Source organism: Schistocerca piceifrons, chromosome 1, assembly GCF_021461385.2.
Source record: "Schistocerca piceifrons isolate TAMUIC-IGC-003096 chromosome 1, iqSchPice1.1, whole genome shotgun sequence".
NCBI classification, from domain to species: Eukaryota; Metazoa; Arthropoda; class Insecta; order Orthoptera; family Acrididae; genus Schistocerca; species Schistocerca piceifrons.
In genome coordinates, this window is record NC_060138.1 from 554072591 (window position 1) to 554098810 (window position 26220).

The window sequence follows — 26220 nt, forward strand, 5'->3', positions numbered from 1 at the left end:
ATTACAGAGTGCCAAACGTAACATGTTGTACCATCATATATTTCATTGTAAAACATGCGACTGTAACGACAATTTAGAATTTGAAGATGATGCAAGTCATGCTGTAGAATCAAGTCATTTATAGCACAATAGATGTCGTTCTACACTCTGTAAGTGTATTGTATGATGTGAAGATGATTGTTAGCGCAGTCGAAATCTCGTGAACAAGACAAGTAAATTCTATGCTGATAATTAAGATAACTTCTGCACACTCTTGACCACGTCAGGCATTATAAAACATAATCCGCCATCAACATCATTATCAGTTACGATATAAACGGGCATGAATAGATAGATTATTGTACACGGATAGTAACATGGAGACAAACAGTCTTCTAAAGTAAAATTGAGGAATTTTTTGCATTGTCCGAAACACGAAGACGTTGACTGGAGGCTTATATGAAATTACATTTTCCCCTTCGCATACCAGAAATACTCTGAGGGTGACAAATCAGAGGCTCCGTTCACCACAGATACGGATCCGTACATTTCTTACGGACCGTAGCTCGTGGTCTTGCGGTAGCGTTCTCGCTTCCTGCGCACGGGGTCCCGGGTTCAATTCCCGGCGGGGTTAGGGATTTTCTCTGTTTCCAGATGACTGGGTGTTGTTGTGTCGTCTTCACCATCATCATTCATCCCCATTACGGGTGGAGGAAGGCAAAGGCAAACCACCTCCGCCAGAACCTTGTCTAGTACAGCGGTGCGGGTCTCCCGCATCGTCCGCTATACTCCTCGAAGTATGGGGCCTTATCATTATCACATTCCTTACGGCGTTTGTGGTGTGAACTGCAATGTGAAGTCTCGTATTATCATTCTGGAATATACCATTTGGTACCCTGGTCATGCAAATTTTTTTCATTCTTACCACATACTGTTGAGATATTGAATTTAACTGAAGAAAGGAGAAAATATAAAAATGCAGTAAATGAAGCAGGCAGAAAGGAATACAAACGTCTCAAAAATGAGATCGAGAGGAAGTGCAAATTGGTTAAGCAGGGATGGCTAGAGGACAAATGTAAGGATGTAGAGGCGCATATCACTAGGGGTAAGATAGATACTGCCTACAGGAAAATTAAAGAGACATTTGGAGAAAAGAGAACCACTTGGATGAATATCAAGAGCTCAGATGGAAGCGCAGTTCTAAGCAAAGAAGGGAAAGCAGAAACGTGGAAGGAGTATATAGGCGATGTTCTTGAGGACGATATTCTAGAAATGGAAGAGAATGTAGATGAAGATGAAATAGGAGATATGATACTGCGTGAGGAGTTTGACAGAGCACTGAAAGACCTAAGTCGAAACAAGGCCGCAGGAGTAGACAACATTCCATTAGAACTACTGACAGCCTTGGGAGACTCTACCATCTAGTGTGATAGATGTATGAGACAGGCGAAATACCCTCAGACATCAAGAAGAATATAGTAGTTCCAATCCCAATGAAAGCAGGTGTTGACAGATGTGAAAATTACCGAACTATCTGTTTAATAAGTCACAGCTGCAAAATACTAACGCGAATTCTTTACAGACGAATGGAAAAACTGGTAGAAGCCGACCTCGGGGAAGATCAGTTTGGATTCCGTAGAAATGTTGGAACACGCGAGGCAATACTGACCCTACGACTTATCTTAGAAGAAAGATTAAGGAAAGGCAAACCTACGTTTCTAGCACTTGTAAACTTAGAGAAAGCTTCTGACAATGTTGATTGGAATACTCTCTTTGAAATTCTGAAGGTGGCAGGGGTAAAATACAGGGAGCGAAAGGCTATTTACATTTTGTGCAGAAACCAGATGGCAGTTAAAAGAGTCGTGGGACATGTAAGGGGAGCAGTTGTTGAGAAGGGATTGAGACAGGGTTGTAGCCTATCCCCGATGCTATTCTATCTGTATATTGAGCAAGCAGTAAAGGAAACAAAGGAAAAATTTTGAGTAGGAATTAAAATCCATGGAAAAGAAATAAAAATTTTGAGGTTCGCCGATGACATTGTAATTCTATCAGAGACCGAAAAGGACCTGTAAGAGCAGCTGAACGGAGTGGACAGTGTCTCGAAAGAAGGATATAAGATGAGCATCAACAAAAGCAAAACTAGGATAATGGAATGTAGTCGAATTAAATCGGGTGATACTGCGGGAATTAGATTAGGAAATGAGATGCTTAAAGTAGCAAATGAGTTTTGCTATTTGGGGAGCAAAATAACTGATGAAGGTCGAACTAGCGAGGATATAAAATGTAGACTGGCAATGGCAAGGAAAGCGTTTCTGAAGAAGAGAAATTTGTTAACATCGAGTAGATTTAAGTGTCAAGAAGTCATTTCTGGAGTGTAGCCATGTATGGAAGTGATACGTGGACGACAAATAATTTAGACAAGAAGAGAATAGAAGCTTTCGAAATGTGGTGCTACAGAAGAATGCTGAAGATTAGATGGGTTGATGACACAACTGATGAGGAGGTATTAAATAGAATTGGAGAGAAGAGAAATTTGTCGCAAAACTTGACTAGAAGATGGGATCGGTTCATAGGGCATATTCTGAGGCATCCATGGATCACCAATTTAGTATTGGTGGGCAGCGTGGAGGGTAAAAATTGTAGAGGGGGACCAAGAGATGAATACACTAAACAGATTCGGAAGGATGTAGGTGGCAGTAGGTACTGGGAGATGAAGAACCTTTCACATGATGGAGTGGCATGGAGAGCTGCATCAAACCAGTCTCTGGACTGAAGACCACAACAATAATAACCTCATACTGACGAGTATCTCTTCAAGGATCACCAAATCTGCTTTGTTTGCATATCCAGTAGCTCAGCACCACGAGTCTTGCGGTGTTGTGAGATATGGGTGACGAGTATCGCTGCTTCTTGTGACCTCCCATCAGTTCGTCTGCGGGTACATTGGCGTGAGTCTAACCACCACAAACAAAACTGAGCCAGGCAAAATGGAGACTGGTCACAGAATACCACAGAATATCCCTCCTCCCCTCAGTGCTCCTGTTGATTATATGTCCACACCAAATAAGCCTTTGTTATCATAGTAAACGATGCATGAGTATTCAAGATTTCAATTCACCTTTGAACAATGTTTCGGAGACGGTTCCTGTAGACACTCTCCCTGCAGCCTCTGTCCAGATTTCAATAGTTGTATGTGCTAGTGTTAAAACACTTCAAAAGGGAGGGCATACGATAGACTTAAACTATTGTCGTCCAGTTTCCTTACTGACATTTTTTTCCAAAGCATTCGAAAAAGTAATGTACTCAAGAGCCGTCGCATACTTAAGTGGGAACAATTTACTTACCATGTCGTAGTTTGTATTCCAGGAGGCCTCCTCCACTGAGAATCCTATTAATTCATTCACTCATCAAATAGTACAAGCCCTAAATAACAATATATAGGCAGTTGATACTTTATTTAATATTACTGGTCGTGTTATTGTGAAGATGGCGTTACCTTCCTAGGAAAACTCTAGTTTTATGGAATTGGTGGCTTTATGCTTGAACCATACTTAACGAACCGTATGCAGGAGGTTGTGCTGAATAATTAAGACAATGTCGGAAAGGTAGAGCATTTGAGTGACTCTAGAGAAAATAATCACAAAGGCAGCGCCACAGAATTCAATTTAGGTCCACTCCTCTTTCTTATACATGATGTTTCAAAAACGACTTTACTAATTTAAAAATTCATATAAATTAATTCATAGTACCTACAGAGGTGATTGTAGTGTCAGCTTGTAGGGAAATGCGTCAAGTTGTCTCGCATAGTTCGCTAGTGCCGAATCGTACCGTAAGGAGCACTAGCGGTAGTTACGATAAAATGGCTGCCTTCACTGGATCCGAGCGTGCTAGCTGTGTGTGTTTTGGTTTGAAGAAACGATGTCGGCGACCACAATTCAGCGTAATTTCCGTACTAAGTACGCTGAAGATCCTCGTAATAGTCCTACAATTTATGAGTGGCATAAATGTTTTGTAGAAACAGGATGCTGAGTAAGACATGGGAAATCGTCAGGTCGTCCAAGCACACCTGAGGACGTAGTTGGGCGAGTGAGAAAATGTTTTGTCAACAGCCTTACGAAATCGACCCAGTGTGCATCTCGCGAACTGAAAATCCCACATATGACTGTTTGGAGTGTGTAGAAAAACCGTTAGCTTTTGTAACCCTACAGAGTGACGATCGTACAAGCAATAAAAGTCACTGATAAAACTGGCCGCAACAACTTCTGTGCGTATATGTTAAATTGGTTACATCAAGACGAACGTTTCTTGGTCGAAATCATCTTTTCTGAGGAGTCAACGTTTCACTTAAGTGGTAAGGACACATAACTATCGGATTTGGGGCGGTGGAAATCCACATCAAACATTGCAACATGTTTGTGACGGCCGTAAACTGAACGTTCTTTTGTAGATTGAGAGAGAACAAAGCATATGACCCCCTTTTTTTTCCTTGAAAGAACCATCAACGGGATAGTGTACCCGCATATGTTAAAACAATTTCTGACACTACAGATCGATGAGGATGATCAAGAACGAAATGTTTACTTCGTGCAAGATGGTGCACCACCCTAATACCTGGCTAAAGACCAGGGTTTTCCCACTGATCGCTTTCCAGGTCAAGGGCTTAGTCGTGATGTGCCAATTGCATGGACCTCACGTTCCCCAGATTCTCCTTTATGGGGATTCATCAACGATACCGCGTTTGTACCTCCTGCGCCGCTTCCTTACCTGAACGTAGAGCGAGAATTTATGCAGTCACTGAGCAAGCTACACCAACAATGTTACAGGGAGTTTGGGAAGAAACTGATGTATGCAGCATAACCAGTGGAAGCCACATGCGGCATCTTTAGTTTAAGGCAAAAAAATCTTGACGTGTTTCCCTACAAAATAACACTAAACCCAGCTCTATAACTTCCAATACATTTTAATGTCCTTTTTGAAAAACTCTGTGTGTGTAAATGACCATCCGATTAACATTCAGTAAGCAAAATTGATACTTTTGGCAGACGTCACCAATGTTATCATAAAGCCCTTTAGAGAGAAAGCAACAGAAGTGTTGGTAAATTATATTTTCCAAAGAATTATTAAGTGATCCTCTGAAAATGGACTCTCCCTAAATTTAAAAAGGAACACACTACGTTCAGTTCTGTGCAACAAATACATGTACATCATACTCCGCAAGGCATCTAATGGTGTGTGGCGGAGGGTACTTTCGGTGCCACTATCTGTTCCTTCCAACCCTGTTCCACTCGCGAATAGTACGTGAGAAGAGTCGTTGTCTTTAAGTCTCTGTACTGTCTCTGATTTCTCGAATTTTCTGCTCGTAGTCAATACGCGAGACGTATGTGGGGGCAAGTAATACGTTGTCCGACTCCTCCTGAAAAGTGCTGTCCTGAAATTGCAGTAGCAAATCTCTCCGTGATGCACAATGCCTCCCTTGTAACGTCTGCGAGTGGAGTTTGTTCAGCATCTCCGTGACGCTCTCTCGCCAGCTAAACGATCCAGTGACGAAACACGCCGCTCTTCGTGGGATATTCTTTATCTCCTCTATCAGTCCTACCTGATAGGGATCCCAGATACATGAACAATATTTAATCATCGGGCAAACAAGCGCCTTACAAGCCACTTCTTTCGTGGATGAGTTACATTTCCTTAAGATTCTTCCGATGAATCTAAGTCTGGTGTCTACTTTTCCCACTTTTGTTTTTTGTGGTCATTCCACTTAAGGTCGCTCTGAATAGTTAAGCATAGAAGTTTTACGGCAGACACTATCTCCAGCTGTTTGTCGTCAATACTGTAGCTGTACAGTAGTGGATTTCTTTTCCTATGTATGCGTAGCATGTTACATTTACTTACGTTCAAGGTCAGCTGTCAGAGCCTGCACCATTTATCAATTCTTTGCAGGTCGTTCTGAAAATTCTTACTACAATCTGGCTCTGCTACTTTGGTATAGACAACTGCATCATCTGCAAATAGCCTTAAAGAGCATCCGACGCTTTCTACTAGGTCACTTATAGGTATTGTAAACAGCAACGGTTCTATCACACTTCCCTGTGGTACTCCGAATATTACCCTTACATCTGTGGATTTTGTTCCATTATCAGCGACGTGTTGACTTCTATCTGCAAGAAAGTCTTGAATCCAATCGCAAGTCTGCTCCGACACTCCGTAAGCTTGTATTTTTTATTTCCATTAAGCGGCAATGCGGGACATTGTCAAACGCCTTACTGACAACAAGGAACACGGCATCAACCTGAGCGCAGTTGTCCACTCCGCTGCGGATCTCATGGAGGAGCATAGCCAGCTGAGTTTAGAGTCATGCCAAAAACTGATGTAGCACTTGAGTAGGTGTCAGTAAATAGGGTGTACATATTGCTAAAAGCTTGAAGCGGAAGAAGCATGTTACTGAGTTTCTGAACCAATTACGTTCAGCTGCTTTTGCTCTTCGTATAACTGCTAATCTTGGAAACAAACATATCAACTTCCTGACATATTTTGTATATTTCCACTCAGTAAGGTCTTACGGAAATAATTTTCTAAGGCAACTCTTCACTTTGAAAGAAAGTATTGACTGCACAAAAGTTAGCAACAAGGATAATATAGAGTGTTCCCCCTTGAATGTTATGTACGTAGCTCTTCAAGGAGCTAGGCATTTCAACAGCGCCGTCACAGTATGTATGTTCGCTAATAATATTCGGCATATATAATCCATCACAATTTCAGAACAGTGATAACTATACCTGCAACACTAGTAAAAATTACCTATATTACCCACCGTTAAAGCTGTAAGTGGCTCAGAGGAGTTCAGTATGTTGCAAAAGAAATTGTTGGTCATTTACTCCATAATATAGAAGCCTGACAGAGAGCATAGCATGTTTTGAATCTAATTTAAGATCACTTCTCCTGGACAACTCCTTCTCTTCCACTGGAAAATTTCTGATTGAAGACTGGTAGCCAGCAAATAATAAATAAATAGTAAAGGTTAGATGCATGAGTGGGATTAAAAGTAGTAGTGTGATCAGTAACCCTCCCGTTGCTAAGCTGTTTCACACCTCTCTTTTACCAAGCGGGGTATTTGGACTACCCCAAAAGAGTTTTGTGTTTTATTGTAATATTTGTTCTCAGATTTCATTATTTCCATTGAATGGGTATATTTAGTATTGTAAAATAGCTTTTCAGGTTATTAGAAGTATTTGATCAGGTCACAGATACAAAGCACAAAAGTGTTTATATCTTTCACAAAATTCAGTACTCAACGAACCGAAAATTAATAATCTATGTACCTCAACAGTCACTGCAGTAAAATAACACAAGACTTTTTTCCACTTTTCAGTCAAGTACATATTTGCACTGCATGCACTTCACAGTAACAGTTTCTTCCCTATGTATATTACAAACAGGTTTCTTGCACAAAACAACTCTCTCTCCTTGATTAACTTCCCGAGCATTGTCCACCATTTCTGTGTAAATTTGGATCCGTAATAAGTAAGATGTCTTCAAATCAGCACAAACCCAAATTTTACTGCAATACTTGCCAGGCTCTCTCTTCATATAAACCCTAAAAGGGCAGTTTCTTCGGTACGTTGCTAATCGTTCATCAATAGTCACGTATTCATAAGGATAGAAGTTCTTGCACAAGTTAGAATGAAATTTGTCGAACACTACCCTGATGGCTTGTAGCTTGTCCTTGGTTTCTTCAATACTCTGTGCTATTGTGTCTCCGTTGTCAACAGAGGCAACATTACCTCCCCACAGATCGGAAGCACTTCTGCGATGTCCATGAGTTCGACCAGCTCCTATTAGAATTGCTAATACAGCCTACACTTCAGTTGCATTTATATCTCTCCATGTCATTCATGTCATTTTGTTCGAAGAATGAGCTGCATTCCACAAAGAAATTACTCGTTTGACTTTCCTGTTCGTTTCTTCTACAATGGTGTTCACGATTTACGGTGAGATAAGTAATAAGAATGTCTCTGTTATTGTTTCGATTGTTTTTCCATCATTCACTGGGCCAAGTGTTACGTTCAAAATGTTGCGACGTCGACGCCGCCCACCTGTTGGTGGTTCACTAGAAAACTGTAGTCCACTTCTAGAAACAAACAAATCGCCAGTGTCTTCGTCTTCTTCTTCTTCATCATCCTCTTCTTCTTCTACTACTTGTTCACGTGAATGTGTTGTCTTCTGATATTTCATGATCAGCGATATCTGATACTATGATATGGTCTTTGTCAAGAGGTTCTATAAATTCATTCAGTTCATTATCAATGACCCATTCACTTTCATCGTCACTGACATCAGAATTGTATAGAATTTCCATGATCTCTTCGCTAGAAAGTCCTTTGGACATCCTTACTTGCTGATGAAATACTGACTCAGCTCAACAGTGAACGTCAAATTCAACTCAACAGTAGTAACGAGCAACAATAACAAACATTGGATCTATGGCAAAACCCAACAAAGAAGATGAATGACAAATATATTCCCCAAAATCATCATTTTCTACAAATAAGAAAATAAGACGTTCCATACCAAGCGGGGTAGTCTCACAACCCCACCAATAACTGACTTGAATAACAATGATAAAGCCAAAAAAATTTGACAGTCATGAGTGTGAATTCAACGTCAATCATTTTAGTACAAAGTTATGAAACCACACGCACGTGGCCCTTCAGATATCATTATTATAGGGGAAAAATCATCCTGGGGTAGTCAGAATAACCCGCTTGGTAATGCGAGGGTTAATCACGCACGCATAACCTATAACGATCTGTCGATCTAATTGTCTAAGCCTGTCGAAGAATCCTTCGTTGTTCTCATTGTTCATCCTCTCTGGAAGGTCCCGTGCCTGCTATTGTCCTGAATCCATCTCGTTACTAATTATTTTGCAGCCATAGTCAACTACCAAGTGCAATCTTTTGGCACGAAGCTTTCATGTCCCTCATGCCGATGATTCGAACATACCCAAGTAAAAAAGATAGTGATATGGTGCACCTTCATTTGAAGCGATCTCCACGTGAAAAGTTCTAGTAAGTTTAGATACAACCAATAGCCTCCTTGCACCATTCTTCGTCTTCTTCTTCCTCTTCTTTTTTTTTTCATCAGTTTTTCTGACTGGTTTGATGCGGACCGACACGAATTCTTCAAATCCCTCTCGTTTGCAAACTTCTTCATCTCAGAGTAGCACTACCAAACTACGTCCTCAATTATTTGCTGGATGTATTCCCATCTCTGTCTTCCTCTACAGCTTTTGTCCTCTACAGCGCCCTGTAGTACCATGGAAGTCATTCCCTGAGGTCTAAGCAGACGTTCAGTCATCCTGCCCCTTCTCCTTGTGAGTGTTTTCCTCTACGATTCTGCACAGAACCTCCCCACTACTTACCTTATCAGTCCATCTAATTTTCACAATTAGTCTGTAACACCACATCTCAAATGCTTCGATTCTCTTGTGTTCCGGTTTCCCACAGTCCATGTTTCACTACATACAATGCTGTGCTCCAAACGTACATGTTTTGCTAAAATGAAGGTTTATGTTTGATACTAGTAGACTTCTCTTGGACAGGAATGCCCTTTCCACCATTGATAGTCTGGTTTTGATGTCACCCTTGCTTCGTCCCTTATTGGTTATTTTGCTGCCTAGGTAGTAGAATTCCGTAACTTCACCTACTTCAAATGGTTCAAATGGCTCTGAGCACTATGGGACTCAACTGCTGTGGTCATCAGTCCCCTAGAACTTAGAACTGCTTAAACCTAACTAACCTAAGGACATCACACACATCCATGCCCGAGGCAGGATTCGAACCTGCGACCGTAGCAGTCGCACGGTTCCGGACTGAGCGCCTAGAACCGCGAGACCACCGCGGCCGGCTCACCTACTTCGCGACGAGTGACACTGATGTCGAGTTTTTCCCTGTTGTCATTTCTGCCTCTCCTCATTCCACTCAGCAGATCATGTAATTCTTCTTGACTTTCACTCAGCATAGCAATGTCATCATCTAATCTTATCACTGAAACACTTTCACCTAGAATTTCGATTCCACTTTTCACCTTTCCTTTATTTCCATCATTGCTTCTTCGATGTACAGATTCAACAGTAGGGCCGAAAGATTACATCCCTGTTATAAACAAATCCGAGCACTTCGGTCTTGGTCTTCCGCTCTTACTATTCCCTCTTGGCTCTTGCGCATATTGTATATTACCGGTCTTTCCCTATAGCTTACCCCAAATTTTCTCGGAATTTCGAACATCTTGCACCGTTTTACATTGTCTAACGCTTTTTCCCGGACGACAATTCCTATGAACGTACCTTGATTTTTCTTTAGTGTTGCTTCTGTTACTAATAACATCGTCCGAACTGCCTCTCTGGTGCCTTTACCTTTCCTAAAGCCAAACTGATCGTCAACTAACACATTCTCAATTATCTTTTCCATTCTGCTGTATTTTATTCTTGTAATCAACTTGAATGCAAGAGCTGTTAAGCTGATTGTGCAGTAATTCTCGCACTTGTCATCTCGGTTGGTCTTCAAAATTATGTGGATGATACTTTTCCGAAAGTGAGATGGTTTATCGCTAGTCTCATACATTCTACACACCAACGCGGAGAGTCGTTTTGTTGCCACTTCCGCCAATGATTTTAGAAATTCTGATGGAATTTATTCTAACCCTTTTGTCTTATTTGATCTTAATATCTGCCAAAGCTCTTTTAAACTCATATTCAAATACTCGATCATCTATCTCTTCTACATCGATTTCTGTTTTTTCTTCTATCACATCAGACAAGTCTTTCGTCTCATACAGGCCGTCAATGTACTCTTTCTACCCATCCGTTCTATTCTTTGCATTTAACAGTGTAATTCCCATTACATTCTTAATATTACTAACCTTGATTTAAATTTCACTATAGATTGTTTTACCATTTCTGTACGCTGACACGCTAGGTCAGTCTGTCCGATAATCATTTCTTTTTCTATTTCTTCACGTTTCCCATGTAGCTGTTGCACCTTAGCTTGCCCCTACTTACTATTTATTTCATTTCTAAGCGACTCAACTTTCTGTATTCCTGAATTTTTTTGTTCATTTCTGTACTTCCTTTTTTCACCGATCAACTGAAGTAATTCCTCTATTACCCATGGTTTCTTCGAAATTACCTCTTTTGAACCTATGGAAGTATTTCCTCTATTACCTATGGTTTCTTCGTAATTACCTCCTTTTAACCTATGTTTTTCTTTTCAGCTTCTGTTATTATCCTTTCTAGACGTGTTCATTCCTCTTCAACTGAACTGCGTACTCATATACATCTACATGGATACTCTGCTAATCATATTTAAGTGCCTGGCAAAGGGTTCATCGAAGCACCTTCACAAATCTCTGTTATTCCAATCTCGTATTGCACGCAGAAAGAATGAACACTTGCATCTTTCCGTACGAGCTCTGATTTCCCTTATTTTATCGTGGTGATCGTTCCTCCGTATGTAGGTCGGTGTCAACAAAATATTTTCGCATTCGGAGGACAATGTTGGTGACTGGAATTTCGTGAGAAGATTACGTCGCAACCAAAAACGCCTTTCTTTTAATGATGTCTAGCCCAAATCCTGTATCATTTCTGTGACACTCTCTCCCATTTTTCGCGATAATACAAAACCTCCTGCATTTCTTTGAACTTTTTCGATGCACTCCGTCAGTCCTATCTGGTAAATATCCCACACCGCGCAGCAGTACTCTAAAAGACTACGGACAAGCGTAGTGTAGGCAGTCTCCTTAGTAGGTCTGTGACATCTGAGCTATTCCTTATGGCAGTATCAACAGGCTTAGAGAACTTGGGCATATCTTCATTGCTTACTACTTCCGTTCCCACTTCTTCGCGCATAGATACTTCCTGAATAGTCTCTTAAACTTCAGCCTACTCTTCATGATTACTACATTGTGATCTGAGTGTTACAGTCCAGTATATACCAGCCGTGTGTAGACACTTCGCCTACCTTGCTTTGCCGTGGCGTGATTGGTCACATGAAGCTTAAAAGGAGCGGGCTGAGAGGGACTGACAAGTCGGTTTGCTGCGAGGTTGGAGGGAGTTACGAGCTCGTCCGGTAGAGGGCCGTACCCTCCTGTAGTGAGGGTGGGAGGGCCGCGGCGGTCGCAGCGAGCAGTCAGCCCTGCAGCAGTGCGGAGCCATGGGGTAGGTTTGGCGTGACGCAGAGAGCGGCGCAGCTGAGTGGGTCGGCGGCCCGAGGCGGCGGGACCTCGCTGGCGCAGCGTATCCGAGGTTGGCAGCATTCGCAGTGGAGGCCGTTGCTGTCCGTGGGCGGTTTAGGAATGCGTGTGGCTGCATCCTGTCATGTGGCATCACACAGTATGTCCAATCCTCGTGTTACAGTTACTGACGGCGTCCTTTCTAGCTGGCGAGCCGTTTTAAATTCTGTACTCCGAAATAACTAGTGGTTGGCTGCTATTTTTCTGTTGGGAGCCGTTCCCCGTTGTGACCGGACTACTTCACTTTCTGGCTCAGCCGCACCCGAGTTATGTCTCTTCTATACCGCAATTCATTTTTAAATCAGTTGGTTTTGAATGTTCATGTGGCCCGTGTTAAGGTTTCGGGCTTTATAATGAGTTCCTCTGGCTGCGACAGGCACATTCCATTTAAAATGTTTTAATATTAATCCAGTGGAAAACAAAAAGCAGGTGTAGTACTTCTGCTAGTGATCTCAAATTACATTCAGTCTGGGAGGTGTCGTTATAAACACTGTAAATTTCAAACCTTCCTGCTGAACGTGACTGGTATTCCATGTTAGTTGGGTTAGTTAAGTCTCTTACTCATCCATTACTTCTATAACTTGTGTTGTGTAGTTAAATACTAATATTCTGTCAGTTTTCAATGTGGTTATCTAAAGAGGAAAGATAGAGTTATGTATCAACTGCTTGTCTGAAACTTTTTCTATGTGAGCTACAATAAGAGGTGTGTGGTATTTACCGAAATAACTGATTCCTCAGATCCGTTAATACAGTGTCTTCTATCTTAAGTTAGTGCTGCGTAAAAGGCTCACAACACTTGGTTATTAATTTATTGGGTTTTCCATATGTTATAGGGTGCCACTTGTTGGCCTGTGTCGTGTCCGAGGCTGGCTTAGGTGCTGCCGCCTTCGGGCGCTGTCAGTGGAGCGAGCCTACGCTCTCTCAACGGTGCCATAGTGCAACAACACAGTGTTGGCGAGAAAGTGCATTCTTCAAGAAACTGTTTTAAGTTGTCAATCATGCTATCTCAAGTAAGAGATAGTAGAGTGTATTGATTCTACTGTAGCCATCAGGTTGCAGAAGAGACAAACTAAAACTGGTGTTTGAAGGATCTGCTTTCTCTGTTTTCCTCCAAAGTAAGTTTGTTTAAATGCTGAAAAATTGTATCTTGCTAAAATTACCCTCGAAAAGCAACTGGTTGTATCCTTGTGTTGGTTAATCTTTTATGGAATTGCGATATTTGAATATGATGTTTAAGTTCAGTTGAGATATAATTTCACAAGCGTGTCTAGGAGTGAACTTTGTTTTACATTGAGTCATTCATAGATAAACATTCTTTTTTTTACGAATTTGCGCTTTCAATTATTGCGTGCGTATGAGAGATTCTTATAATTGACGGGCTAATCGCAGGTGCCTCCAATCTACACTCCTGGAAATGGAAAAAAGAACACATTGACACCGGTGTTTCAGACCCACCATACTTGCTCCGGACACTGCGAGAGGGCTGTACAAGCAATGATCACACGCACGGCACAGCGGACACACCAGGAACCGCGGTGTTGGCCGTCGAATGGCGCTAGCTGCGCAGCATTTGTGCACCGCCGCCGTCAGTGTCAGCCAGTTTGCCGTGGCATACGGAGCTCCATCGCAGTCTTTAACACTGGTAGCATACCGCGACAGCGTGGACGTGAACCGTATGTGCAGTTGACGGACTTTGAGCGAGGGCGTATAGTGGGCATGCGGGAGGCCGGGTGGACGTACCGCCGAATTGCTCAACACGTGGGACGTGAGGTCTCCACAGTACATCGATGTTGTCGCCAGTGGTCGGCGGAAGGTGCACGTGCCCGTCGACCTGGGATCGGACCGCAGCGACGCACGGATGCACACCAAGACCGTAGGATCCTACGCAGTGCCGTAGGGGACCGCACCGCCACTTCCCAGCAAATTAGGGACACTGTTGCTCCTGGGGTATCGGCGAGGACCATTCGCAACCGTCTCCATGAAGCTGGGCTACGGTCCCGCACACCGTTAGGCCGTCTTCCGCTCACGCCCCAACATCGTGCAGCCCGCCTCCAGTGGTGTCGCGACAGGCGTGAATGGAGGGACGAATGGAGACGTGTCGTCTTCAGCGATGAGAATCGCTTCTGCCTTGGTGCCAATGATGGTCGTATGCGTGTTTGGCGCCGTGCAGGTGAGCGCCACAATCAGGACTGCATACGACCGAGGCACACAGGGCCAACACCCGGCATCATGGTGTGAGGAGCGATCTCCTACACTGGCCGTACACCACTGGTGATCGTCGAGGGGACACTGAATAGTGCACGGTACATCCAAACCGTCATCGAACCCATCGTTCTACCATTCCTAGACCGGCAAGGGAACTTGCTGTTCCAGCAGGACAATGCACGTCCGCATGTATCCCGTGCCACCCAACGTGCTCTAGAAGGTGTATGTCAACTACCCTGGCCAGCAAGATCTCCGGATCTGTCCCCCATTGAGCATGTTTGGGACTGGATGAAGCGTCGTCTCACGCGGTGTGCACGTCCAGCACGAACGCTGGTCCAACTGAGGCGCCAGGTGGAAATGGCATGGCAAGCCGTTCCACAGGACTACATCCAGCATCTCTACGATCGTCTCCATGGGAGAATAGCAGCCTGCATTGCTGCGAAAGGTGGATATACACTGTACTAGTGCCGACATTGTGCATGCTCTGTTGCCTGTGTCTATGTGCCTGTGGTTCTGTCAGTGTGATCATGTGATGTATCTGACCCCAGGAATGTGTCAATAAAGTTTCCCCTTCCTGGGACAATGAATTCACGGTGTTCTTATTTCAATTTCCAGGAGTGTATAAATTCAATATACTATCAATTTTAGATTTTCATTTTGTTATATTTTATTCAAATAAAATTTACTAATTAAGGATCGATTAAAGTAGTCTGAATATCTGTAATAATATCAGTGTGCTGTGCTGTTATTCTATTATGCCGTGCTAAAAAAAGGAAGTGTGAAAAGTACTGTTATATTGTGCTCTGGAAACAAGTATCACACGCTTTACATGCCAACTTTGCAAAAAGAATGCCGCTGCAGGACGATGAAGATTTTCTGCATCGTATCGTCTTTAGTGATGTATGGACATTTGACCTAAATATAAATGTGGACAGACATAATGTGTTCATCTGGGGTTCAGCAACTCCCCACGAGATTGCACAACTGCAACGGGACTCCGCTAAATTGAATTGTGTTCGTGCCATATCCTACCGCAAAGTGTATGGACCTTTCTTTATCGGTGGAACAATTGCACCTAGCGTTCCTTATCTTGATGCGATAAACTATGGCTCTTTCTCCGACTGAAAGCAGCGGAACCATATAACTTTATGTGACAGCAAGATGGTGCGCGAACTAACTGCAAGAACTGAGTATGCGGCTGGTTAAACGACATTGTACCCGGCCGCGGATTGGCTGCAAGCGGTAGCATGACAGAGATTGTTTCCCATAGCCTCCACGGTTCCTGGTTTGATGTCATGCGAATTTTACCTTGAGGGGCTCAGAAAGTGTCACATGTATATGCGCCTGCTACAAGCTAATCTATCTGACTTATCAAACAGGACTGAAGCAGTTTTGCAACAATGACTCTACATTCATAAATCAAGTTTGGACAGAACTTGCCTATCAACTCGATGTCTGCCACGTGACGAATAGTGCTCACATTAAACACTTGTAAGAAAGACAGTCCGAGATGCTCTTTAATTTGATGTATTATTTATAATCGCAAGCTGAGTGCAATAAATGCTACACAGCCTACAAACAGATATACTCATTCTTAAACACCTTCCCTTAAATGTGAAAAATGAGAGTCCTGTAAAACAATAAATTCTTCACGGTGCGAAACTTGATTATTTTAGTAAGGTTGTTTAATTACTGGAAACGTAGGTGCTGACTAGACGGAGCTGTATTCAGTGGCAAATGCTCTAAGGCGACTGAACTATTACCGTCCAATTGCAGGAATATTGCAAGAATTGCCGACAGCCTCTGTGTTGCGTTTATTTTATTCGATGTCTGCAAATGATGTCTAGATTGCAGGCCCTATGCTGTTTAGCACATTGTATACCACCACAAGGCCGTGGCATTCCGTGGCAACCACTGCGCCAGTTCTACTCTACCGCGCTGCTCGCTGGCGCAGAGGGACAACGGTCGGAGATCCAGCTACCTGCAGCGGTCCTGCAGAGATCCGCAATACCTCCGGCCGCCTGCAATAATAATGTCGCTGGCGAAATTCTTAATCCTAAGCAAACTTCCGCGACGAGTCGGGAAGGCAGCGCCGTTGGGGGGAGGCGGCGGGGAGGTGGGTAAGAAGGTGGATATCGCAGAGGCCACGCACGTAGCACCGCCCCCCGCGTGTTGATTCAGCAAGCGAGCCGGCCGCGCCGTCCGTGTGGGGCCGGGACGCAGAATGGCGTGCGCTCGCGTCCCAGATTACAAACGGGAGGGGAGGAGACAGCAGGAGGTAACGCCGTCTGGGACCGTCCCGCGGGATCAATTACTGCGTGTTGACCGCCGCGGAGGACGCGCCCGACTGAAGGCTCGGTACGCCTGCAGTGTCGTGGGTTTTCATTACGCACGTACCCTGAAATCAGTCAATATGTTTCCTGCTGCACACAGGACAAGTCAGCTCTCTCCGTTGTCCTGAGAAGTGATGTGAATAGTAGCAAACACCACTAAACCTGTTTTTCAGATACGTACCGGGTGATCAAAAAGTCAGTATAAATTTCAAAACTGAGTAAATCACGGAATAATGTAGATGGAGAAGTACAAATTGACACACGTGCTTGGAATGACATGAGGTTTTATTAGAACCGAAAAAATACAAAAGTTCAAAAAATGTCCGACAGATGGCGCTTCATCTGATCAGAATAGCAATAATTAGCATAACAAAGTAAGACAAAGCAAAGATGATGTTCTTTACAGGAAATGCTCAATATGTCCACCATCATTCCTCAACAATAGCTGTAGTCGAGGAATAATGTTGTGAACAGCATTGTAAAGCATGGTGAGGCATTGGTGTCGGATGTTGTCTTTCAGTATCCCTAGAGATGTCGGTCGATCACGATACACTTGTGACTTCAGGTAACCCCAAAGCCAATAATCGCACGGACTGAGGTCTGGGGACCTGGGACGCCAAACACGACGAAAGTGGCGGCTGAGCACAAGATCATCACCAAACGACGCGCGCAAGAGATCTTTCACGCGTCTTTTTTTTTTAGTTCTAATAAAACCACATGTCATTCCAAGCATCTACGTCAACTTCTACCTCTCTATCTACATTATTCCGTCGTTTACTAAGTTTTCAAATTTAAACTGTCTTTTTGATCACCCGGTGTATAACGCCTCAACCGGTTTCGTTCAATGCGAACATATGACACTGAGTAGCTCACATTTTTGAGCCATGACAATGGTGCATTTTTGCCGTTTTAAGAAAATTTGTTACGAAGCTTGTTGGTGATTTTTGGATGTTACATAATAACATTCTTTTAGAACTAAACAAGTTGCGACGTAATAAATGTACCTGAAATACAGTCGTGGTTGTATTTGTTAACATTTACCTTACTCAGCATTACGGCTCAACAGTAATTCATACGGCAAGTTCATTAATCACATGGTGTTTCGCGTCCTACGCAAGCACTGCCTTCCGCCGCCTGCGGATGTAACGGATTGTATGGTCACTCAAACTTTTCCGTTCCTAAAATTTCATCATGAGCTGCGCCGGATATTTTCCATTGTGTCTTGCAGATTGGCGGATCGAGCGTTGGAGAGTGAACTAAATACTGTGGAATTTACAAATGATTGGAAAAGATAACCCTGTATCAAAGATAAATAACATCGATCATCACCTATCAAATATAAAACTGATGCACCGATTCCTTACAGCGACTGTCGACGTAAATATAGCGATTACATCAACAGAAAAGAAGAAACCATGAAACTTAGTGATATAGCGACAATTGGCCCACAGAAACGATAAATTAGTTTTATCTCTGATAGACGACGTCGATGATTAACTTTTATCTCTGACATAGGATCATCTCCTCCCATCACCTGTAATCTTTGAACATGTCTCTCTTCCATAGTATTTGTGTTGCTCTCCGACATCCTTCCCGTCAGTCGCCAAGACTCAATATATCGAGGGGCAATTATGTTCAGTGCAGATGTGGTTGTGAAAGACTGTCGGCGTCGTATGGAAACCAAAACCCAATACAGTCAGGTTACAATCGCTGCAGTGTGGTATGCGGCTTACTCACTTTAGCTTAGTAAAAACTTGATCTGGGTTGGGATTCCACGAGCAACTAAAATGTGACCATAGTAAGTTCCACGCTGGCTGATACGGTAGGGGCACCGTGGGCCGTTGTTTCTACACTCTGCTATCAAATTTCTACAGGCACCTTTTACGCATCACGTGAGTTGAATTCATACAGGAGGACAAAGCTATCGCCATTCAGGTTATGACATTAGCTTTAAACCAAGAATCCAATAACAACAGCGACCGAGCGGTTCTCGGCGCTCAGTCCGGAACCGCGCGACTGCTACGGTTCAGGTTCGAATCCTGCCTCGGGCATGGATGTGTGTGGTGTCCATAGGTTAGTTAGGTTTAAGTAGTTCTAAGTTCTAGGGGACTGATGACCACAGATGTTAAGTCCCATAGTGCTCAGAGCCATTTGAACCGTTTTTGAACCAATAGCAACAAACAAATGGCTTAACACTTCTTTGGTTTACCAGTTTTAGTTTTGACTTTTTCATTAGTCCGTTGCTCAATAATGAGAAAGTAAATTCACTTTAAGTAAAACCAAATGGCTATAGATGCAAAATACTGATGATGGTTATCATCAGAATTTTGCATCTATAGCCATATAGGTTTTACTTAAAGTGAAATATTTAACAACTTAATCATTTGTAAAACAGTCACTGGTATGAGTCTGTTGTGTACATGAGTGTTAGATACCTTAAGGGATCACTAGAGCTACACACTGGAAATGGAAATGAGCGTTTGGCATCGTTTGCCGCGAGGCCCCTTGCGGGGAAGATCCGGCAGCCTTGGTGCAGGTGCAGGTTACATTCGACGCCACATTGGGTCACCTGCTCGCCGGATGGGGATGAAATGATGATGAAGACAACACGACACATAGTCCCTGAGCGGAGAAAATCTCCGACCCAGCGGGGAATCGAACCCGGGCCCGTAGGACCGTCACGCTGACAACACAGCTATCGGGGCGGACAGAGCGACCCATTCGAGAGCACCGTTTCGATTCAAAATGGTTCAAATGGCTCTGAGCACTATGGGACTTACCTTCTGTGGTCATCAGTCCCCTAGAACTTAGAACTACTTAAACCTAACTAACCTAAGGACATCACACACATCCATGCCCGAGGCAGGATTCGAACCTGCGACCGTAGCAGTCGCACGGTTCCGGGCTGAGCGCCTTTACCGCGAGACCACCGCGGCCGGCCACTGTTTCGAGTGTTTTGGACCACCACCAAACTGGATTAATGGAAGACATAAAAGCAAGTCGCAGGTGGGCTGCTAGATTTGTTACCAGCAAGTTCGATCAAGACGCGAGTAGTACGGAAATGCTTCGTGAACTCAAATGGGAAACCCTAGAGGAAGGACGACGTTCTTTTCGAGGAACTGTAGAGAACTTGCATTTCAATCTGACTGCAGAACGATTCTACAGCCGTCATTGTACAGTTAGTGTAAGGACCACGAAGGCAAGAGAAATAAGGTCTCCTACTGTGGAGTATAGAGTCCTTTACCCCTCGCTCCATTTGCAGTAGGAACAGGAAAGAAAATGACTAGTAGTACTAGAAAGTATATTCCACCGCACACCATACGATGAGTCGCGGAGTATGTATGTAAATGTAGTTGTAGAGTATGGGATGCGTTTACTGGCTGTCACTGATACACACTAAACGTTTTTTAAGGCCGTCTGGTTAAATGTGCATCGCAGTCATCTTGACATATAACAGCACGTCACAGAATTTCTAGTTACTATATGCTGCCGTATTTTAAAAAAAGAAATTCCTTTCATAGTGTGGCACTTCGTAGAACCTAGTCGTGACGATGCCATGCAGATATGAGAGCTGGTGCACTGTCCTGCGTCGAGAAAACATTTATGCGTACTAATCTTTGAGGTTTATGCCAAGCTTAAAAATGGAAACGGTCAATAACGAAGTTTCATAAGATGCAATAATTTTATTTAGCCTTTCCTAATACGACGTCACAGTGAACACATATATTTACGTGGAACGAAGGCTGTATGTTCCACAGAGGCTGTTATATTTATTAAGACATTTGCTTGATTGTGTAAGCTGTTGATCATGGATGGAAATGTTTCTTCATTCTATAACCATTACCTCTGAAGCAACACCATTCTTCTAGGGGGTTAAATAAAGAGCAAATTATTAAAAACAGGGACATCTGAAGACTATTCGTGCTCACGTAACTTTAAGGTGGGAACAGAGGGATGTATTACGATTAATGTTCGCCCCCTATCTATTTTCCTCATGGGAAATGACAGGAATATCATAAAAGAGAGCTTCGTCGTTGTTTGGTTCTGTCCCTAAGCAAGGATTTCTCTGTCTGGGAAAGGAATTCAGTGTGTTACAAGTTTTGTATGTGAAAAGAAGTGTGCCCCGCGGCCCTTTCTCAGGGTCCCGAACGAGGAGAGCTTTCTGAACGGCAGCTTATCGTAAGCTATCAGCAGAGAACGACCCCAAGTTGTGACTCGCCTCCTCCTCCACCTCCCCCAACAGCCTCCCCCCCCCCCTCTCCTCCATTCTATAGCGGCCTCCACTCCAGCCATCCCCTATCGTCCTTCACGGGCTATTGGGACCGGCCGTATCCCTAAACGGCAGGCTTTATTGACTTACTGACCCACTTGAATAGAGTTGGCCGATCCCATCACTTGCTAACTTACTCGATAACCTGCCTCCCGGTGGCGTGTTTACCGCCAATCCGACTGTGTGCTACGCCTCTCATACACTGAGTTTCCCATCTTGGGACAAAGTAGTGCTATGATGTTGTCATGAGACACTACGCAATAACTTCTGCAGCCATACTAGCTGCAGTCTCGATTCTCACATTATGTGATCGATTATTTATCTTTGTGGTGCCTGGAAGGTAGTACAGATTGATACCGTAAGATAACAAGAGCTTACTGCGAAAATGTTGAAAGAGCATCGCTCTTACAGATTACCTGTTAAGTGCTTTACGTGCATCGGGAGTCTGTTATGTTTGAGAATGACGGAATTGCTGATGCATATGGAAGAAAAGGTTACTGCTAGCACGAGAAACGTGCTGTTGTTTTGTGCCAATGTATCAGATTCACCTCATTAGGAATATTATAAGCAATACAGAAGGTTTTCGTATGAAATTCAATTTACTGACACCATTCCTTCATAGTTTACACATTATTACCGATCGTCAGTCGTCTTAACATCTTAGCGAATGAAAGCTAGGCATTGTGGATTGATGGACAACGCAAAACTTTCACATACTGCATTTAAAGCTCTGCTTCATCTGAAATTGACTGACGATGGGCATAAAATGTATAAACACGGTATAGCAAATATCATATTCTTTTGGTAATTGCATATTCTACACCTGTACATTGCTTGGTGTGTATTAGGATACAGAAGGTCTTCAAAGTGGATAATAAAAGAATATTAATGATGATAAAACTGTGATGATAGTGTGTGGCAAGAAATTTGCGATGGGTAGGTAGGTATGTGGCAGGATACTGAAAAGTTTGGAATGCATACAGGGCGATCAGCTACCCCTACCGACCGTTTTATGCAACCCTCATAACATATGTGCCAGAAACGGTATGCAACTGGGCGACAGCCACGAAACCGATGTGCGAGAGCTATTCGGAAAGTGAGATTCAATCTGGCGCGGAATGGAAAACACAGAGAAAATCCGATGAAGCCCTGCACAAATGTGTTAGATAGGGTCTCTAGTATTCCCGTTGATAGCATCACGTCGCTGTTTTCAATTCTGAGCGCACAGTGAGCACGTAAAGATGTCTAGACAATAGCGTCTCCCGCCCGCTATGAGAGCCTGGTGAGATTTAACGTGAAGTCATGCAGCCTGCATAACTTGACTGTCATGCGTTTCCGTTTTCTAGACAATTTTCGGCTGCACTCTGCAGGGACAATAAAGATGTTCCCACAGCGTTTTCAATGGGAAGTTTTTGATCACCCTGTAACTGGCTGCCCCTACGTTTCACTTCTGCTCACATTCACCGCCGGCTGTTAGACAACATTTTGGCACAGACAACGAGCGTAGACCAGCGTAGAGAATTGGCGAAAAGCACAGACCTCTGCCTTCTATGATGAGAGTATTGAATAGTTGATACAATACCATGACAAGCGTCCAATTCGGAGAGCGACTATTTAGAAAATTATCTGGAAACGTAGCTAACGATTCCAAACAAATTTATTTTTTAATTTTCACTGTCGTTTCTATTTTGCGACTGGTCGGATCTTACTTTGCGAACAGCCCTCGTAAGTTCCCCCTCAGAGGTTTGAGAGAAGGTTAGCCAACGGAATCATACTGTAGAAAAGTAAAGTGAGGAATGGCACTGAGCTACAACGTATTTTAGGAACAAGATACACCTTACTTCTGCAATACTTTTACAAGTGTCTCCAATCTTTCTTTGTGTAATTAGCGGTCTAGCCACACAGGTTTTAGAAGCCTCTATAAATTTATTTCGTTTATAGTGTTTACCATGTGTAGAAGTATGAAACCGGAATTTCTCTATAAATGGTGCTAGCCGTCAGTAGGTCCCATGAGATCACGTCTGCAGTCCCATCTGCTTCCTGTAACGGCTGACGACGAATGTCGACACACAGTGATCCAAGTTCCATACATCGGTATCTGTCTCAACTGCAGTTTGCTGACAGCATTGGTTTTCTGTTATAATTTGAAGAAAACTGCTGCAGAATTGCATCGAATGCTTGTCGAAGCTTTCGGCGAACATGCTCTTGGGAAAACACAGTGTTTCGAGTGGTTCAAAATATTCAAAAGTGGTTATTTTGACGTCAGAAACGATGCGTGAGGGAAACCACTGAAAAACTTCGAAAACAACGAATTCAGGCCTTAGTGGATGAAGATGATACTCAAACTCAACACGAATTCGCGGAACAATTGAATGTGTTCGATTGCAAGCGATGGGAAAGGCGCAGATATTTGGAAAATAGGTTCCGCATGAACTGAATGAAAGACAGAAAGCAAATAGTAAGACCACTTGTGAAATTATGAACGACAGATACAAAATGAAGTCATTTATCCATTGAATAGTGAAAGATGTAAAAAATGGATATATTTTGAAAATCCTAAGCGTCGTAAATCATGAGTGAATCCGGGTAAACTACAGAAATTGATCGATTTAAATCGAGAATCACGTGAAAAACGACTGGAATATGGAAAAAGGCAACACAAAGTCATATTGCTCCATGATAAAGCCCCATCACACACAGAAAAATGGGTCAAGGAAACGATCGAAGCGTTCAGTTGGGATATAATAGGGCATGCAGTTTATCCTCCAGAATTTGCTCCGTCCGATTATCGTCTGTTCGTATCACTGGGAGATTCTCTCGCTGAACAACGCTTCAATTCGTACGAAAATGTACTGAAATGACTCGCTGACTGGTTCGCTTCAAAAGAAGAACAAATTTTTTGGCGTGGCATTCATAACCTGCCGGCGTGGTGGGAAAAATGTATAAATAGCAATAGAGACTATTTTGAATAAAATATTGCTTATCAGTTTCAAAATACAGACGTGTAATTATTGTAGCCAAGTCCCGATTTCATAGTTCTACTCTTGGTAATCTTTCGTAAATGGTTCAGAAACGTTGCCTTTTGTAATATGCCTCATCATGCGAAACAACGAAACTAACAGGAGATATCAAAATGGGAGATGCTGAAGATACAACTTTTCGGTATATACCCAACGAAAAAATTAATAAATGACTCGCTGTGTTAACGTGCTAAAGTAGTTTCATAAACAAAATTATAACAATAGGGCTAAGATGTCATCACTGAGCAAAGTATCACAGTAGTTAGCACAGTGGACTTGCATTCGGGAGGTCGACGGTTCAAATCCCCATCCAGCAAATCAGATTTCAGTGATTTCCCTAAAACACCTAAAGCAAATGCCAGGATTACCAATTTCCATCCACAACCTTTCGAAATCCGAGCTTGTGCGCTGTTTCTAATCACCTAGCTGCTTCCTAAGATATCTTTATATACTTTAGCAGTTATTCTGTCCGCCCCGGTAGCTGAGTGGTCAGCGTGACAGACTGTCAATCCTAAGGGCCCGGGTTCGATTCCCGGCTGGGTCGGAAATTTTCTCCGCTCAGGGACTGGGTGTTGTGTTGTCCTAATCATCATCATTTCATCCTCATCGACGCGCAGGTCGCCGAAGTGGCGTCAAATCGAAAGACCTGCACCAGCCGAACGGTCTACCCGACGGGAGGCCCTAGCCACACGACATTTCCATTTACCAGTTATTCTGCGGCATTCTCACAATTTTCTTCATATTTCTAGAGCAAACTGACCAACATTATTCTGTCATGAGGGTTAGCATAAAACGATATTGGTAGGGGCAGCTGAATCGCTCTGCATGTAGGGATTGTTTGGAAGAATTTACGGACGCTTCGATTAGGCATAGGCTTTAGTACCAACAGTGAACATTGTTTTGCGAGGTCTAAGCTTTTTTATATCTGCTGATGGCTGTGGTTGAAACGCTATAAAAATATATAAAAATTTTTAATAGCAATATACATGGCTTTTTTTCGCACAACGTCTTATCTCTCGTATAGTGGCAACATCTTTAGTATGGCTTTCGAACCTGCATGGAGATTAAGAAGAGACACGGCGAGCACACGTCCCTTGGCGCGGCTCGAACATGGGACAGGGGGACATCGGGCGGAAGACGGACGGGGGAAGGAGGGGGAGGGGGATGGGAGACAAAGAGGAGGTACTGGATGCCAGCTCATCCGTCGTCGTGGAACTCGAACAGTGCTGCAGGTCCATTTAGAGATAAAAGCGCCACCTCAAATCCTAAGCAGTCAGTCCATCCGTGTACCTGATGATAGCAACGTGGTCGCTTGCTGAAATACTGCGCTCGTTAGACACTGACATCTAAACGTCATGAATTAGGCCGGGAGAAGCTGAAGAAACAAATGCCATTACAGCTTGTCACCACTGAAACTCTTACTGAACATTGATTTACTTCTAAGAGAACCGCGTGGGAAAGGATATTACAAAGATCCAATTTGTCTGGAACGCGTATTTTGGGGCTGTGCCCAGTAGGTTATTTAACAGAGCTGACCTCTTTCACGGGGTTGCTTAGCTTACGCGAGGAGTACTCACCACTGAGCACGTGGACGCGAGCGCTGTCAGGCGCGACGTTGGAGGGTGTGCACGTGTAGAGGCCGGTATCTGTGGGCACCGCCTTCTGGATCAGCAGCCGGCTGGTGGTGGCGGCGCCCTTCTCCGTCACAAGGCTAACGCCGCCCCGAGGAGAATCGAAGCTGATCACCTGCACAGAACACGCAATATCTGTGGCCACCGCCTTGTGAATCAAAGCTCGAATATCTAACGGTGGCGCCTTCGTTACTAGGCTGATACCATCCCGCAGAGAGTCGAAGCTCATTAACACCAGAAACAGAAACTTAATCAGTTTTCCGTGCCTTAGTGTGTGAAAACAGAACTCTTGCAGTATCTCTGTTTTGTCCATCTGTCTGTCTCTCTGCATGTCCGACTGTTAAGAGCCCTTTCTCTCAGGGAAGAGTAGACGTAAGAAGTACAAGTTGATGTCATATACAAATGCTTATGGTCGCTTGGTGGTGTGAACATTTTAAGCTCTTGAGTCAATGCAATCAAAAAATGAAGCCATTTATGTCACCTATTTTGAAACTCTA

General features: G+C 43.4%; 1 protein-coding gene across 1 annotated transcript in view; it reads right to left on the reverse strand.

The window, feature by feature from the left end:
• LOC124799275 (zwei Ig domain protein zig-8-like) overlaps positions 1 to 26220 on the reverse strand; it is a 719974-nt gene that overhangs the window by 13172 nt on the left and 680582 nt on the right. Inside the window, exon 5 of the mRNA XM_047262848.1 lies at positions 25670 to 25838. Coding sequence (XP_047118804.1) covers positions 25670 to 25838 — 169 coding nt within the window. The remainder of the gene's footprint in view (positions 1 to 25669; positions 25839 to 26220) is intronic.